The 17,509-nt window shown below is 32.4% G+C and overlaps 3 protein-coding genes across 3 annotated transcripts; all 3 read left to right on the top strand.

Annotated features, from left to right (window-relative positions):
- Nucleotides 1–2,274: 2,274 nt before the first annotated feature.
- Nucleotides 2,275–7,863, top strand: LOC145038074 (putative acyl-activating enzyme 16, chloroplastic). The gene is made up of 18 exons (XM_078986691.1): nt 2,275–2,697; nt 3,403–3,591; nt 3,675–3,789; nt 3,932–4,019; nt 4,131–4,354; nt 4,453–4,571; nt 4,657–4,806; nt 4,900–4,967; nt 5,125–5,230; nt 5,343–5,501; nt 5,742–5,795; nt 5,888–5,968; nt 6,075–6,212; nt 6,380–6,539; nt 6,636–6,715; nt 7,116–7,261; nt 7,397–7,454; nt 7,669–7,863. Exons 1-18 carry the CDS (start codon nt 2,452–2,454, stop codon nt 7,759–7,761), a joined length of 2,274 nt encoding a protein of 757 aa, XP_078842817.1. The 5' UTR covers nt 2,275–2,451; the 3' UTR covers nt 7,762–7,863.
- A 3,675-nt stretch (nt 7,864–11,538) lies between these two features.
- On the top strand, nt 11,539–13,311 carry LOC145038058 (Pentatricopeptide repeat (PPR) superfamily protein). The gene has a single exon (XM_078986690.1). The coding sequence runs from the start codon at nt 11,644–11,646 to the stop codon at nt 13,237–13,239; it is 1,596 nt and encodes a 531-aa protein (XP_078842816.1). The 5' UTR covers nt 11,539–11,643; the 3' UTR covers nt 13,240–13,311.
- Nucleotides 13,312–15,305: 1,994 nt separating this feature from the next.
- AT-HSFA5 (winged-helix DNA-binding transcription factor family protein) lies at nt 15,306–17,210 on the top strand. The gene is made up of 2 exons (XM_078986693.1): nt 15,306–15,669; nt 15,969–17,210. The coding sequence occupies exons 1-2, from the start codon at nt 15,439–15,441 to the stop codon at nt 17,046–17,048; spliced, it is 1,311 nt and encodes a 436-aa protein (XP_078842819.1). The 5' UTR covers nt 15,306–15,438; the 3' UTR covers nt 17,049–17,210.
- Nucleotides 17,211–17,509: the final 299 nt, after the last annotated feature.

Consider the following 17,509-nt stretch of genomic DNA (forward strand, 5'->3'; position numbering starts at 1 on the left):
TTTTTTTTCAAAAAACTTATTTCATTTTCTTTGTTTGTTGAAAAGTTAAGGTCTATTTTTTTGTAGAAAAAAATTAATAAATATTTCAAACTTCATATTTTTTGGTATATTTTAAACATAAATTCATATTGATGTTTAAAAAAAATTGAAATTTCAGTTCATATTCATATTGTAAACCTGCTCAAATTCACAATATGAACCAGCTCAGATTCACAGTGTGAATAATAGTAAGTCAGATTCACAATTTGAATAGATCCATTTGTTGATTTTACAAAACTAATTTATGAGTAATTAAAACGTTAAAATATTATAAAACTACATGAAATATATTTTGATTCATATTTAAATTTCACGAAGTTAATTTGCGAATAATCAAAGAGTTTAAATAGTAAATCAAATTCACATTGTGAATGTTAAAAATTGAAATATTTACAGTTTAGACTAACTGACTGAACTTTTCACATTGTGAATGTTAAAAATTGAAATATTTACAGTTTAAATTCACAATGTGAATCTACACTGATCGATTTTTTTTAATCGATGTTGATGTTTATTAATAGATTACAAAAAACTAATATTTTTGGTATAATTAATTTTTTTGGATAAAAATAAACTTAAATATTGAAAAAAATAACAAAATGAAGTGAATTTTTTTCGAAAAAAATTCATTTTTTATATATCAACATGGATCTCTATGTAAAGATGACGAAAAATCATAAACAACGGTATATTATGTTTTTTTCCACAAAAAATGTGGTCTAAAAAAATTTAAACAAAAAAAGAGGTAGGTTTTTAGTAAGGAGGATGAGAGATGGGATAATAACCGGTGAGACTCAAATTAAAATTTTCAAATGTGGTTTCAAGTTTACGGTGAGGAGATACAGATATGTGGAGTCTATTAATTTTTTTAAATATATAAAAAAATAAATACATAAATAAGAAAATTAATTAAAAAATAAATTAATAAGGGCACAATAGTCTTTTTAGGTAAGATGGATCAAACGTGCAACAATAATAAACAGTATGAACCATATAATTTTAAAAAATAAGTTAGGGACCAAAAACACAAACTTCCTCAAACCACAGGGACCATTTGTGTAATCTACTCTTACTTTTCGTTTTGTTCATATTTGGGTAACTATTTTTTCTATACATATCTAGGTAACGAACTTGTTGAAAGTGTTCACATCTAGGATGTGACTTTCTATAACCGGTCATAATGGTCATATGTGAAGACTTACAACAAGTTTGTTACTCAGATGTGTATAAGAAAAAGATAGTTACCTAGATATGAACATACTGAAAAGTTAATTACCTTGTCAACTCATTTTCCCTATAACAAAACAAAAAGTTAGCTTTTTTATAATATAAATTTTCTTTCTAGTAATTTAATTATCATGAGATATCCTCTCTAATAAATGAAGGTTCTTTTTTGTCATTTGTTATTTTATCAAAGTTTTGCCACATGTTATTATATGAGATTTTACAATTATTTAAATTTCACATGTCATTATATGGTATCTTTATTTTTTTATTAATCAATAGTCAGTTCCACTAAATTATATATGTAAAGTATTCATTCTATTTAAATGTTTATTAATTTACAAATATATTTGAATTTAAATGGATGCTCTAATGACATAATTAACTGTATTTGATGATATATTATAATTCAAAACATACATTTAATATTTTGGACTTTTAATTTGAACTCTAACAAATTTATTATTTATTTAAATTTTATAAATAAATATGTATGTATAATATATCTGTATCTCTATCCTAATAAATGAAAAAAAACATCATCTTCAAAGAAGTATTTGAAATTTTGATTCATAACTATTTAGAATATATTAATAATTTTTTTATCAGTATAGATTCAATAACTATTTATTCATTATTTCGTTTGTATTATTTTGAAAGTTAATTTAAAAAATATTTAATATTTACACCTTAATATTCAACATCATTATTTAATATATGTCAATAGTTTCTTATTAGTATAGTTAAATTATTTACTTATTCGTTATATCGTTAGAATTTATATAAAAATATATTTTTTTTAAATATTTAATATTTATATATTAATATTAAATTTTTATTTTTTAATAAACTTGTATAGTTAACGGGTTCTGATCTACTAATTTAATTAGTTGATAATTAGTTGACCAATAACTTTGATTTAAATATATAAATTTCATTTATTTTGATGTTATATTCTTTTAAAATTGAAAAACAATTATTTGGAAAACGATATATATCGTTTCACCTTAAAATGCACACGGAATTTCTGCAATGCGTTTGGTCTGAAAGCATATACACTGCCGGATGTGTTACGAATCTTCCAATGACTCGCTGTGTTCTCTCTCTCCGGTCTTCTCAATTTCGGAAAATTCAAAGCTTCACCTACTAAAACTCTGATCCACTTCACACACACACACAACATACAACATGATTGTTCGTGGAGGTTTGTTGAATCCACTGTTTCAAGCTCCTTCAATGTCCGATTCGATGTCGATTACAATTACTTCAACGAACTATATCATTTCACCGTCTTACCGTCGGCCACGACCTCAGTTTTGCTATCAGTTCCGGTACCAGTACGTTAATGCCGGAAATGTATTGTTTAATAGCAAAAAGGGCACGCGAGATCGTGTCAGTTTGTTGAATCGAATTCGAGCTTACTCCGAATCTAAGGTATCTGAATTACTCCTTTTTAGTTTTTAATTGTATAATTATTTTGCTATATATGTGGTTTTTGTGAAATGTTTTTATGAACCAAAAGAGGATCGGAATCAGTTCTTTGTGATGATCAAATTGGCATGATCTCGTTTGATGCATTAATTGAATTATACTAGCAACGTAATATGATCCTTCTCTACTTCATGTCTTCTTAGGGAAAGGCATAATTGAGGTCAAACTGTAAAGGTAGTTGAGAATTGACGAAAAGCCGCTCTCAGAGTTAATTGGGTTGTTGCATTCCTTTTTGTTTTTTATGTTTTTTTTCCTGACAATCAGCGTTCCTTTTCTTCTTTCTTTTTGACATTTTCACAACAATATAAAGCACAATGAAACACATGTACAATAAATCAATAATTGATTGATTTCAAATGCTGATTACTCAGAATTTTTCAACTTTAAAGCTCACATAAATTATCTATATGACCAATCAAAATTTTGATAATTACATGACTTCGTAACAATTAAATTTAGTAGTGGTTTTGAAGTTAGATAACGAGGTCTTTTTTGGATATTAATTGTGTAAGACCCTATGATTCAGCTATCACTTATCAGTGTCAGTTTCATGACTTTTTTTTCTTATCAAAGGTTTAAAAGCATGATATAGTAAGCTTGTATATTGATGAAAAGATAATGACTTTTCCAACATAATCTCAAGTGTAGACAGAAGAAAAGGAAGTAAGAAAGTATTCACCTATCCTCGAGAGTCAGTTGGTATCAGAGAAGAATGTATCAACTGCAGAATTGAAGGCGATTCCTGATATTTGGAGATCTTCAGCAGAAAAATTTGGTGATCGGGTTGCATTGGTGGATCCACATCATGACCCGCCTACTCATATGACATACAACCAGGTCTTCTTCCCTTTTACTTTTTTCGGAAGTAATGGAATCTTTATTAAAAACTCCAATCAATTTAATTTGAACGTTATTTGCAGCTAGAGGAGGATATTTTGAATTTCTGTGAAGGTTTAAGAGTTATTGGAATCAAACCATGTGAAAAAGTTGCACTCTTTGCTGACAATTCATGCAGATGGCTTGTTGCTGATCAAGGTAGATACATTGAATTCATGATTTCTTCTTCTTCTTATTCCTTGTGTTGATACACATGAAACTACAAACCACATGTATGGTTATATTTTCTTTTAAATTTTAATTTAAAACTATATAGTAAAAGTAACAAGTTTGGGTGTAGGTATTATGGCTACAGGAGCAATAAACGTTGTGAGAGGATCCAGATCATCTGTGGAAGAGCTCTTACACATCTACACTCATTCTGAAAGGTTAGCATAAAAGTTAAATTACTTTTAACTTCAAAACCGAAAGAAAGTTTATAAAAGTATAAATAGACTCATATTTCCTCATGTCAACCATTTTCTTTCTTTGGATAACAGTGTTGCACTTGTTGTGGATAATCCTGAATTATATCATCGGGTTGCAACGGGATTTAATTCAAAGGCATCTGTTAGATTTGTGATCTTACTTTGGGGGGATAAATCATCATTAAATAGCCATAGCCATAGCCATATGATGGAGGGAATCCCTGCTTATACCTACAAGGAGATTATAGATATTGGCCATCAACATCGTACGCTTTTGCTTGATTCACATGATGCCTGTAAGTCAAATCCACCACTTCGGAATTGGAATTGGAGATTCCATTCCATACTCCATAGCATGTTTTGGTGTCTGTTGACTGACTATGTGAATCTTTAGGTGAAAAGTATGTTTATGAACCCATCACGTCTGATGATGTGGCTGCTCTTATATACACAAGTGGGACCACTGGGAATCCAAAAGGAGTAATGCTTACACATAGTAATCTTTTGCATCAGGTACTACAAATGTCTCTTTTGCCCCATTCGTTTGATCAAATTTTCATGTCTTCAAGATATTATTATGCTTTTATACTTTTTGTAGGTTAATAATTTGTTTGACATTGTCCCTGCGGGGCCCGGGGATAGATTTGTAAGTATGCTTCCACCTTGGCATGCATATGAACGTGCTTGTGAGTATTTTATACTTTCTTTGGGAATTGAGCAAGTATACACAAACGTGAAATACTTAAAGGTATTTTTTTTTATCCCATTTGGAATTTCTTAAATCCAGAATATTCCCATTCTATTTTGTGATTTAAATTCTTTTTAGTTATTTTCGTTGTAGGATGATTTGCGACACTATCAGCCACAGTACATGATATCTGTCCCTCTAGTATTTGAAACTTTATACAAGTACATCTTCTCTGTTTACTCTTTAAAACTTTACAATTATTCAATGATGTGAGAAATAACAATGTACTTTCATCAAATTGTTTATGATGAAAGAAAATTTTGTAATATAAAGAAAGTAGATTGTTATTTCTTGTATTTACTTGTTTCTATTATGCAGTGGGATTCAGAAACAAATATCCACCTCATCTGCTATCCGTAAGGTGATTGCATTATCATTGATAAATATCAGTTTGGTGTACATGGCGTTCAAAAACATATATCAGGTTCAAACCTTTTAGCAATTTATTGACTTTTGACTTTTTTGTGTTTGTGCATGAGGGAATTTACCTTTGGTTAATTTTATATATACTAATTAGTCTTCATGTTGTTTTATAGGGAGAATGTTTGTCAAGAAGTCAGAAAGAACCTTCTTACATTGGTGCAACATTGGATTGGATATATGCACGGATTATTGCTGCCTTTTTGCTCCCTTTACATTTATTGGCAAACAAACTTGTTTACAGTAAAATTCATTCGTCTATTGGGATTTCAAAGGTTTAATACATTATCCTTATGTCATTCTGTTGTCTGCTGTCTGTTGTCTGTTGTAGCTGAAATTTACTATTCCAACCGAAAATATGTGACAAAAACTCACTATTGATCTGTTGTCTGTGAAAAAGACGTGAATGCCCTTGTTATCCTGATAATTTTTACATAGGATGTCTAGGATTGTAAAAGTTGTTTGAAGAAGATTTAAACAAACTTCTAAATGTGATATCTGTTGGCATTCGACAGGCTGGCATATGTGGAGGTGGAAGCTTACCGTTACATGTTGACAAATTCTTCGAGGTTTATAAATTCATTATTTGTTTTTCTAATATGTTAATTACCAGATTAAAGCACAGATAAAAAAAATTGTCGTAATTGTAATGTTTTTACAGGCAATTGGAACAAAAGTCCAAGTTGGGTATGGATTAACAGAGTCATCTCCTGTCATAGCTGCTCGACAGCCATATTTAAATGTAATATACAAATCCAGATGTGAAATTTTATATATAGATTTTATATTATATATATATATATATATATATATAAAGAATGAGAAAATGATAAATGTGAGACTTGAAGGTTCTTAGATCGGTTGGGCGTCCAATTCGAGATACAGAAATAAAAATTGTGGATGATGAAACCGGTGAAGACCTTCCCCACGGTTCAAAGGGAATAGTCAAAGCCAGGGGCCCACAAATCATGCAGGGTTATTACAAGGTAAGGATAAAATGGTTTATTGAGTCTAGAAAAGGAATAGACCCATTCAACTACTTTACCCATTCAGCCAGTCAATGGGGAAAAGAAAAACCAGGTGTAATTTTTTAAGAAAAAGATGATTAAATTAAAATTAGTGATGGTGATGGTGATTATTTTAATTGAAATAGAATGAGGTTGCTACAAAGAAAGCAATAGATGAGGAAGGGTGGTTGAACACGGGGGATATCGGTTGGATTTCCACTTCCCATTCGTTAGGCCGAAGTCGTAATTCTGGTGGCATTATTGTTCTCGAAGGCCGTGCCAAGGACACCATTGTCCTTTCTACAGGTTAAAAAAAATAAAAATAGAAAGACAGTTTCTTTTATGTATTTATTGTTTTTTTTTTCAAGTTTATTTGAATGTTGGTTTTTGAATGGTTACTAGGGGAGAATGTTGAACCGGAACAAATAGAAGCAGCAGCCATGAGAAGTAATTTAATTCAACAAATAGTTGTTATTGGTCAGGTAACGCTTCAATTTTTTAAACCTTCGTTCCCAGTTTCTTTTCATTTTCCCTTTAATAAACTAGTAAATTACGTTTTTCATCCCCAAGTATAGCTGATTTCTGCAAGTTTGGTTTCTTGCAATTTTGGTCCTTATTTGAGGTTCTTGTAACCTATTCAGTCCCTGATCCAAGTAAAATGACTAGTTTTGGTCAGTTGCTCCTCGAGTACAGATGATTTTTGCCATTTTGGCCCCAAAATATAGTCATTTTACTTGGAAAAGCGTTACAAATAAGGAGAAAAACTGCAAGAGAAAAGTTTTGGGGACCTAAATTGACAAAAGCAGCTATAGTTAGGGACCAAAAATGTAATGCATATACTTATTTTTATGTTTGAACTTTGATGTTATAAATGACAACTAGGATCAACGTCGTCTTGGAGCTATAATTGTTCCAAATAAAGATGAAATTGTTTTGGCATCAAAAAACGTGTCCATGTCAGATTCTGGTAATGCTCAACTTACCAAAGAGAAAATGGCTGCCATCTTATCTCAAGACCTTCGTAAATGGTAACCAACCAACCAACTTTACTTTATCTCAAACATATTTTAACTAAATTTAGGCTAAATAAATGCTACAAATAGCATGCTAAAAGTTTTGAAAATCCACCCAATTATTACATTGAATTTCATGCATGCATGCAGGACATCAGATTGCTCATTTCAGGTGGGACCCATTCTCGTCATTGAAGAGCCTTTTACGGTAATTCCACATCCATTTTACCTTCTTTTTTTTTTTTTTAAATACTTTTAAGTACGTGATGATTCTGAGGTTTCTCCCATTAAGTCCTAAATTCTTACAAATATATTTTAAGATTATTTATCCGGGAAAAAATAGAGAGCCTTCACTTAGCAATAATAACCTTAGATTTAAAGACATGCAGACATAATTAATCTTTTTGATAAAATAATTTCAGATTGATAGTGGTTTGATGACTGCAACCATGAAGATCCGTAGGAACCAGGTTGTGGAACTATATAAAGACCAGATACATGATCTATATAAGTAAAATATCTTGTAGTACGTTTAATATATTCAGAAAAATCCAAAATGTCTCACCCCTAATAATCTTTATTTGGTTTCTATTTATCTATTTCTAACTTATGAGATATCTCATTTTGTTGCCATGGTATTACAATTTGGTTTTGTCACACTATATTACAGAATGACCTCTTTCTGAATATTTATTTATCACAAAGAATAGCTGGAGAAATTGCTTTATGACAAACATTTCACAATTTTGTAATAATTATATTTTTCCAAAACTCATTTGCAAATTTGATGGTTATTTTACATAGAACACCATCTGGTTTTGTTATTTAGGGTTGTTTGGGATTATTTGTTTTTTAAGCACATCTCGTATAAACTATTTCATACTGGTGTTATTTTATCAGTTATGTATATAAAAAGATAATGAAATTAATAAAGTACATTATAATTTTAATTTGCATATGTTAACAAATTAGATTAATTGATAAAGGATAACAAACTTGTAAAATATACTACTATGGGAAAATGTCACTGTAACCCAATAAACTTTTAGATTTTGGTTTAAATGGTCCCTGTGATATTTTTTACATTATAAGGAAACGAATTCATGTTTTCAGGATTTAAAATGTCATTATCAAGAATGTGAAGGGGTCACCCAGTGAACCCCTTCCTTTCCATCATGTACCATTAGACAAGTAGGCCACTTCATTTGCCACCTGTCTGAATATTTGAGATGTGATGGGATCGATGAATTTCTCTATATTGCAACCTCTATGAATCATATTTAGATCAAGAGACCCTGCCAAAAATGTGAATCGACTCCAACGTTTTGTAAACCTCCCGTGATTGTGATCTCGAGAGTCCTCAACCAGATTTTTTATGAGAATATGACGGATAGTCCTTACAAGCCCTCAATTCAACATTGTAGTGTTCTTCTAAGAACCATTGCAGGCAACATTTCACCAAATTTGGATCTTGTTTTTCGGGTAGTAAATAAATTTGAAGCCACAGGAAACTCTCTTTCAAAAAGCGTTTATGATGGTATTCATAGATCATTAACAAGTGTAGGTCAATTTGATGAAGCCAAGAAGATGATGGCAACCATAAAAGATGTAGGATACGAACCCGATAACATAACCTACAACCAATTAATCTTTGGCCTATGTAAAGCCAGAAGACTAGAAGATGCAGCCAAGGTGCTCGATGAAATGCAAGCAAATGGTTGCAATCGTGACGTCAAGACATGGACGATTCTAATCAAGGGACATTGTTCAGCCAATGAAGTTGACAAAGCTCTGATCATTTTCGCCAACATGATCGAGAAAGGTTGCAAGGCTGATGCAGATCTTTTGGACGTTTTGGTAAATGGGTTCTTGAGTCAAAACAAGGCCATTGAAGCACACCAGGTGCTTGTTGAAATGACTGAGACAATACAGGTGGGGTGAAACCATGGCAGGCGACCTACAAGAATTTGATCAAAAAACTGTTGTTAGAGAGGAAATTTGAGGAGGCCTTGAAGCTCCTAAGGCTGATCAAAAAACTACTTGTAAGGACTATCCATCATATACTCGTAAAGCTCTACTGCTTCTTTCTTGAACATTCAGGACGTTGGGTTTGATTTAGGCTTAATTTCATCTGGGTTCAATTTTTAATGGTGGGGGTTTGATTTAGGCTTAATTTCATCCTCCAACCATAAACACATGATCTTCATCCCCTGATCTGATTTGGGCGGTGGGGAAGGGTCAACTAGTGAGTGAAGGGGAAGGGAGGGCTTTCACCGGCTGGTGGTTGAAGTAGAGATGAAGCAGAGCAACAACAAAAGGAGGCATCGTCGTTGACAGTAACCAAAGCAACGATATATAGGGTTCGGTAAACAGGGCGTTCATAGGTTTCAAATCTGTGATTTTTTTTTTTTGAAGTAATGGTGAGGTTTGATTTGGGTTTAATTTTAACGGGGAGCAACGATATATAGGGTTGGTAAACAGGGCGTTCATAGGTTTCAAATCTGTGATTTTTTTTTTTTTTTTTTTGAAGTAATGGTGAGGTTTGATTTGGGTTTAATTTTAACGGGGATACCTTCATCTTCATTTTCATACCCATGATAAAAAAAGGCTTTCATTTATCTTAGAAAGAAAACCAGGGTGGAAGGAAGGAATGAGATGATATGAAGAAGGAAATAAGGGAAGAAGGTGGTGTGGATCAATATTTGTTGACTATGACCGAAACAGAGGTATATAATTACAAATCAACATATTATTTCCTATGTGACACTCTTTTTGACATCAGTAACCTATTATTACAGGTGACTTGGCCAAAGTAACCGGTAAGAGTTGAATTCGTTCCCTTCTAATGCAAAAAAAAATATCATAAATGATCATTTAAACCAAAACCTGAAAGTTCGTTGGGTTTCAATGACATTTTCCCTACTAATATTATTAAGGGATAAAATGAAATTTGATTAAGATGAGGGGTGGAAATTTGGCCTTACTGGGTAGCCACCGTTCACTTTGGAAGGCTGATTGTGAATGTTGCGTTTGAAAAAACAGGTTGTATGCGTATAGTACCAAAAACTCCCATCTCTACTTTGTCTCTCTCTGAAATGTGAACCGAAGTAGACAAATTGCATGTTTAATCCGGAAAAATATAAAATATAAAGTTTTTTTATAAGATTTTTTTTTAAAACAACGTAATTTTTTTTTCTATTTATTCAAATTTAAAGAAAAACTCTCTCTCTCTCTCTCACACACACACACATTTATGTCTGGTGGCACACTTGTTCGCATTGACCGGTCAGTAGTGCTTCACGCCTGACGACACCACGGTCCGGATTAAAAAATAAATAAATATTAAAAATAAATTAGCGTGGTACCCAAAACAACATTATCATTTGCATAAGCGGTTGATGGTTATACACTTAGGCTTGAAGGAATGGCCTTGCGAACAGTCTCGTCAAGAGACGCTATACCACCCCTCAATGTTCACTGTGAAGCTCGTTAGGAGGAGCTCGCTAACACCCCGTTCCCGAGTTCAACTTAACGAGAGAAAGGAAAGTAAATGGGTGGAAATGAGAAGAAAATAAAAAAAAATTTGGTGTTCCCGAGTTTCATTAAAGGAAGGAAGTGGGGGGAAATGGAAGGATCACTTTCCTCCTATCTTTCCTTCCGATTTGGGAGGATTTGGAAGGAAAGAAGAAAATGATTAATTTTTTTTCCACTTCTCTCCAACTCGGGAACACAAAAGAAAATTTTGTTTTCCTTTTCTTTCTCTTCTTTTCTCTTATGACTTTCTTTTCTATTTTTTTCTTTTCTTCTGATAAACTCGAGAACGGGGTGTAAGGGTGTAGCGAGAGGAGAGAAAGAAACGGGACAATGTGATTGGCAAATGAGTTTGTTTTCAAGAAATCGAAATTTGCAGGTTACAAAAAGAGAAAGATTATCAAGTTGTTCATCACACCGAGGAAGAAGACACAGATTCACGATTTGACAGTTTTGGTCCCTTGATTTTAGCTTTATGATAGATCCAACTTATAATTTCTTTTACAATTTAAATTTTTAGAATTAGCACAAAACCCTCTGCAAAACTTTATTGTAACTTTTTTAATTTAATATGAAATGTTGCGTTTTAAAATATATAATTTATTTGATATTAATTGATTGTGGTTTAAAAAATTTATTTAAATTAATTAATTTAAAAAAAAAAAAAAAAAAGTTAAAATGTTAGAAGTATTATCAGTGACTAAGAAGTATTATCATGACTATGAAATACTAAGATTTAGATATCAAGACAATTAGTCAAAAAAGTGATAAAGGAAAAGTGTAGGATTTTTAGCACGTCAACGTTAGCATACAACGTTCACAATCGTAACAAGGGCCATGAAATTAGAAACCTAAATCCGTCATGAATGCATCACCAGTTACTTCAACCTCTCCGTCTCTGCGCCAGTCGCCGCCTTACATCTCACGGCAAGACTCTCCATGCCAACATCCTAAAGCTCGGCCTCGACCGCTATGGAGCCCTTCCGAATACCCTCATTTCCATGTACGGCAAATGCGGCCTCATCAAAGACGCCGTCCAACTGTTCGACGAAATGCCTCAACGAGACGTAGTATCATGGGCTTCTATTCTCACAGCCTACAACCAATCCAACCTCCCTAACCATGCCCTCTCCCTCTTCCCCTTCATGTTCACTCGAGATTCCTTGCAACCCGATCACTTCGTTTTCGCTAGCTTACTGAATTCCTGTGCTGCCTTAAACGCGCTACGAATCGGACAACAATTGCACGCCCAATTCATGTTATCCCCATTCTCATCTGACGATGTTGTCAAATCCTCCTTAGTTGACATGTATGCAAAATGTGGATCGGTGGACACTGCACGTTCTGTTTTCGATTCAATTTCTTCAAAAAATCCGATCTCTTGGACTACTCTGATTTCCGGGTATGCTCGGAGTGGAAGAAAATCAGAAGCTGTCGACCTTCTTCGAGACATGAAGGAATCAGATCTTTTCTCATGGACTGCTTTAGTCTCTGGATTAATACAAAGTGGTCACTTAATCAGCGCCTTTCATCTCTTCATCGAAATGAGAAAAGAAGGAATCAAAATCATCGACCCCTTTATTCTCTCCACCATCATCGTAGCTTCTGCTAATCTCTCATCACTCGAACTTGGTAAACAGGTTCATTCTTTAGTTCTCAAACTCGGTTTTCAATCCAGTTTATACATCAGCAACTCCCTCATCGACATGTATGCAAAATGTAGCGATATAATCGCAGCCAAAACTACATTCCATGGTATTCTTACAAAAGATGTAGTCTCATGGACTTCAATCATCGTGGGGTTAGCTCAACATGGAAGAGCTCAAGAAGCATTATCGCTATACGATGACATGGTATCCACTGGAATCAAACCAAACGAGGTAACATTTATTGGCTTGATTTATGCTTGTAGCCATGTAGGTTTAGTTTCCAAAGGTCGTGATCTTTTCAAATCGATGGTTGAGTGTTACAAATTAAACCCTAATCTTCATCACTACACATGTTTACTAGATCTATATAGTCGATCAGGGCATCTAAACGAGGCTGAGAATTTACTCAACTCCATGCCTTTTGAAATCGATGAGGCTGTTTGGGCTTCTTTTTTGAGTTGTTGTAAGCGATTTGGGAATACCCAAATGGGAATTAGGGTTGCTGATCGTGTAATGGAGTTAGGTGTTAAAGATCCTTCAACTTTCATAGTGTTATCTAATGTTTATGCGGGTGCTTTTATGTGGGAAAAAGTAGCAAAAGTTAGGAAGATGATGGTGTCCATGGATGTAAAGAAAGAACCTGGTTATAGTTGTGTTGATTTAGGTAAAGAAAGTGAGGTTTTTTATGCGGGTGAGATGTGTCATGTAATGAAAGATGAGATTTTGGTTTTGCTTAAGGATTTAGATGAGGAAATGAGGAGAAGAGGATATGTTCCTGATGTTAGTTTTGTGTTGCATGATTTTGGGGATTAAAGAGGAAAAAACAAAAAAAAAAATTAATTGGGGTTGCTTGTAAACAGTTTTTGAATGAATTTTTTTTCTTAATCTTTAGTTTAGTTTATGTGTTAAATATGATTATAAACATAAGTGAGAAGATTTATCTTTTAGTTTATAGTACGTGGTAATCACGATTATAAAAATAAATAAATTTTTATAGTAAAAAGTCATAATCATTAATCAATTATTTTCAATAAATTGTTAATTAAGATATTTAGATCATATCCCGTAGAAACCACACAGTTACAAAAATAAATAAATTTTTATAGTAGGAAGTCATAGTTATTAATTTGTTGTTTTTAATAAATTAGTAATTAAGATATTTATGTTTTATTATTATGTAAAACTATAATCGTTGATTAAAATAAAATTATAATTATTGATTACTAAGTATTTTTGAATTTCAAAATGGTAATAAATAATGTTAATTTTAAGGGATTTTGAAGAATTTAAATTTAATTGTAAAATAATAGAAAAAGGCACGTGTCATTTTTAGAGAGTGAGATAAAGAAAATTAAAAATTATAAAAAAAGTTATTTTTAGAGAGTGAGAGAAAGAAAATAAAAAATTATAAAAAAAAATAACAAATGACAAACAAACTATATTTTTTATCAGTGTAGGAAGATAGGAAGATTGTTTTATTTGAATGCAAACTTTTATAAGATTGTATGTATTAAAAATACATTTAGACGATTTGTCTAATTTAACTGCTGTTTCATTTTTTTAAAATCTGGCAATTAAAATGATATATAATTTATATTGGCAAACTCATAAATAAAAAGGCAATGATGTATAATTTATTTGGTATGTGCAATGGTAGGAAATGAATGTGAATTTTAAAAAAAAAAAAAAAAAAAAAAAAAAAAAAAAAAAAAAAGTTATGAGATTTTTAAGTTTTCATTTTTATATGATTTTTTTTAATTAATTATAAATATAATAAATGTCAAATTTAGAGTTTAAAATCAGGTGTGTCCAATTTAAGTGAGTGGGTAAAGTTCGGTTAACAAGCATGGTTGCCAATAATATCATAGATCAAATGCATTTTCAAAAATACTTGCAAGTGTCTTACAATTGTTCTTGATCAATTTTCATGTTATAAAACAATCCAAAAGTGTATCGTTAGTAAAGCTATCAAACAAATCTTACTCAATGTATGACGGTGTATAATACTAATTCATTAATTCATCATTCATCTTATCCTACACATTGTTCTTTGTTATTCATGTCTATTTTCTATATTATAAATTGTTCTTTATTATTCATGTCTATTTTCTATTATTAGAGTCTAGCGATTGGGATGTATAATTATATAAAGAAGATTCAACATTCAAACTTTTCATATCCAAAATATTGTTAGTGTTCCATAATTTACCCCATGTGATAGGCTTTGTGTTGTTCATCCATTTTTTATTTTCTATTATTCTTAACAAATCTTTTTGAATATGGGATTTTTTTTCCTAAATATGGTTTATGTAAAACATGGATAAAAAAAACTTAGAGAAAACAAACATTATTAAATGTCTAAGTTGTCTTCTCTCAAAAGCTAATATTAGTCTAACTTTATCTTGTGAGTAGCATGCATAATCATCAAGCATTCAACATATGTAAGAGTGAAGACTAAACAAAAATTATTTAAAAATGTTTGAAAATAACACACCTTATTTACAAGTAAACTCTCTCTTGCATATAAAGAGTGTTTAACAAATTAAAGAACTAAAATAATTGCATTTCATCCAACCAATCTTATCAATGATGAAATTCATCGAAAATAAAAATTTGAATAAAAAAAAAACACAATTAAATTACATCGGCATTAACAAGATTAAAAGATTGGTCAGTGGCTCAGGAATGTAATTTCATATAGAATCCAGGTTCAAAATCTGATATCCAAAATATTGTGTTTGGAGTAATTGAGATGTATGTCAAGCTAAGCCCTTCAAGTTTTGTTAAAAGAACCTTTACAACTATAGTGTAAATTAAATACAAACTTGGGGGGTCAAAGTGTACATAAAGAGAAGAAACGTAGCAGTGTCTACACATTACGACGTCGTCCTGCTGTCGTACGACGACTACCTGTAGACGGTAAAGAGTCAACTGTCATGATGTTCTTGTAAAGAGACTCCAATTTAGGGGTTTTCCAAAATCTTCAGCCGATACGACCGGAAATCTCCCAAAATGGAAGGTAATCAAGCGGTATCAGGTGGAGGAGGTGGAGGAGGACCAGCTCCCTTTCTTATAAAGACGTACGATATGGTTGACGACTCCATGACTGATGAAATAGTATCGTGGAGCACGAACAGGAACAGTTTCGTTGTGTGGAACCCTCCTGAATTTGCTCGCCTGTTGTTGCCAACTTATTTCAAGCACAATAACTTTTCCAGCTTCATTAGACAGCTCAATACCTATGTAAGTGATTACTTTTATGATTCTGTTTACATTCTCTCGTTTTTTGATCAACTGTTTAGATGAAATTCAACCTAGTTTTATCTTTAATTTATTCATTCATGTTTAGATCGTTAGTTTTATAGGATGTTTGATCGATCTAGTATTGATTTTGATGAGGACGAAAGGTTTTGAGAATCAGGTATTTTCTCGAGAATATCGTAGGATTAGCTTGAAGAAACGAAAGCCTAATTTTAGTTATCAATTTAGCTACTAGAGCAATCGACTTTCACTTTCTGAAGATGAATGATTCCGTTTAACAGGGTTTCAGGAAGATCGATCCTGAAAGATGGGAATTCGCAAACGAAGAATTCGCTAAAGATCAAAAACACCTTCTGAAGAACATTCATCGAAGAAAACCAATTCACAGCCACAGTAATCCACAATCTTCAACCATCGATCCCGAAAGAGCAGCTTTTGAAGAAGAAATCGACAAACTCACACGTGAAAAAACTTCACTCGAAAAAAACATCACGAGATTCAAACAACAACAACCAGTTTCTAAGCTCCAACTCGAAGACCTCACTCACCGAGTCAACACCATCGAAGAACGCCAAGACACCCTCCTAACATTCCTCAAAAAAGCCGCTCAAAATCCCGATTTTGTCGAGCACCTTGCTCAAAAGCTCGAATCGATGGATTTTTCAGCCGATAACAAAAAAAGAAGATTTTTCCCCGAAGATAATAATAATACTAATACCAATAGTCTCCCTCAGAGCCCATCTAGACCAGATTTTGGAAACATTTTTCATCGTGATTTTTCAAATAAACTTCGATTAGAGTTATCGCCAGCTGTTTCTGACATAAACTTTGTATCCAACAGCACTCAAAGCTCAAACGAAGATAATGGAACTGGAAGCCCTCAAATCATAGTATCTGAAAGGACACATGGCAGCCTTCCATTTAATCAAGAAACCCAAGAACTTTCAGATAGCTGCACTTCATTTGGCTTCAACATGGAATCTTCTTTCATAAACAAAACATGTTTAGATTCCAATAAAGACACCACCAAAGGCCACGATTCATGTCAATTGAATCTAACTTTAGCATCTTGTGTTTCACAAATCGACACGTGTCAGGATACCGACACAATGCCACAGTCATTTGAGGAGATCGGAAAGCCGCCTGAGTGGGCGGCTGCCGCCGCCAGAGTCCCGGAAAAGAACACAACTCCGGCGGCTCCGGTGGCACCTGCAACTGCTCAGGCGAGGGTTAATGATGTTTTTTGGGAGCAGTTTTTGACTGAAAGACCGGGTTCTTTGGATGTTGAGGAAGCGAGTTCGAATCTGAGGGCAAATTCGTCATTTGAGAATTCGAGGAATTTGCAGAATCTGACTCTTTGAGGAAGAAGCTACTTATGTATCTCCAGGTTCTTTTCTCTGTTTGTATAATAACTCTTATATATTAGTCAACTTTAATGTACATTATTTATATTTATGTGTTTACTAATTTATATGTTTAGTTTGAACTTTGAATTGAATAAGATGATGTGAAAGAATTCATTATCCTTTGATTATAGGGATAGTTAAGGTATGATAGTATTCATATTAATTTGCTTCCACTTGTAATATGTTGTATGATGAAAATTATAATGTTTGTTTTTAGCTTCAAGAAGTATTGATGCATAAAGATGAAGAATTAAAGTAGTTAAAATCATGATCATAATATATGACTTCGAGTGACCCTTTTTTTTTTGTCATATATAGGTATTTAGTTTTAAAAAAAAAAAATTATTAAGCCAATAACTATGAAAGTTAATATCAAAATGACATGGTGTTTCGTATTTCCAAATAATGTACGTTTG

Source organism: Lactuca saligna, chromosome 1, assembly GCF_052625555.1.
Source record: "Lactuca saligna cultivar CGN05327 chromosome 1, ASM5262555v1, whole genome shotgun sequence".
Taxonomy (NCBI): Eukaryota; Viridiplantae; Streptophyta; class Magnoliopsida; order Asterales; family Asteraceae; genus Lactuca; species Lactuca saligna.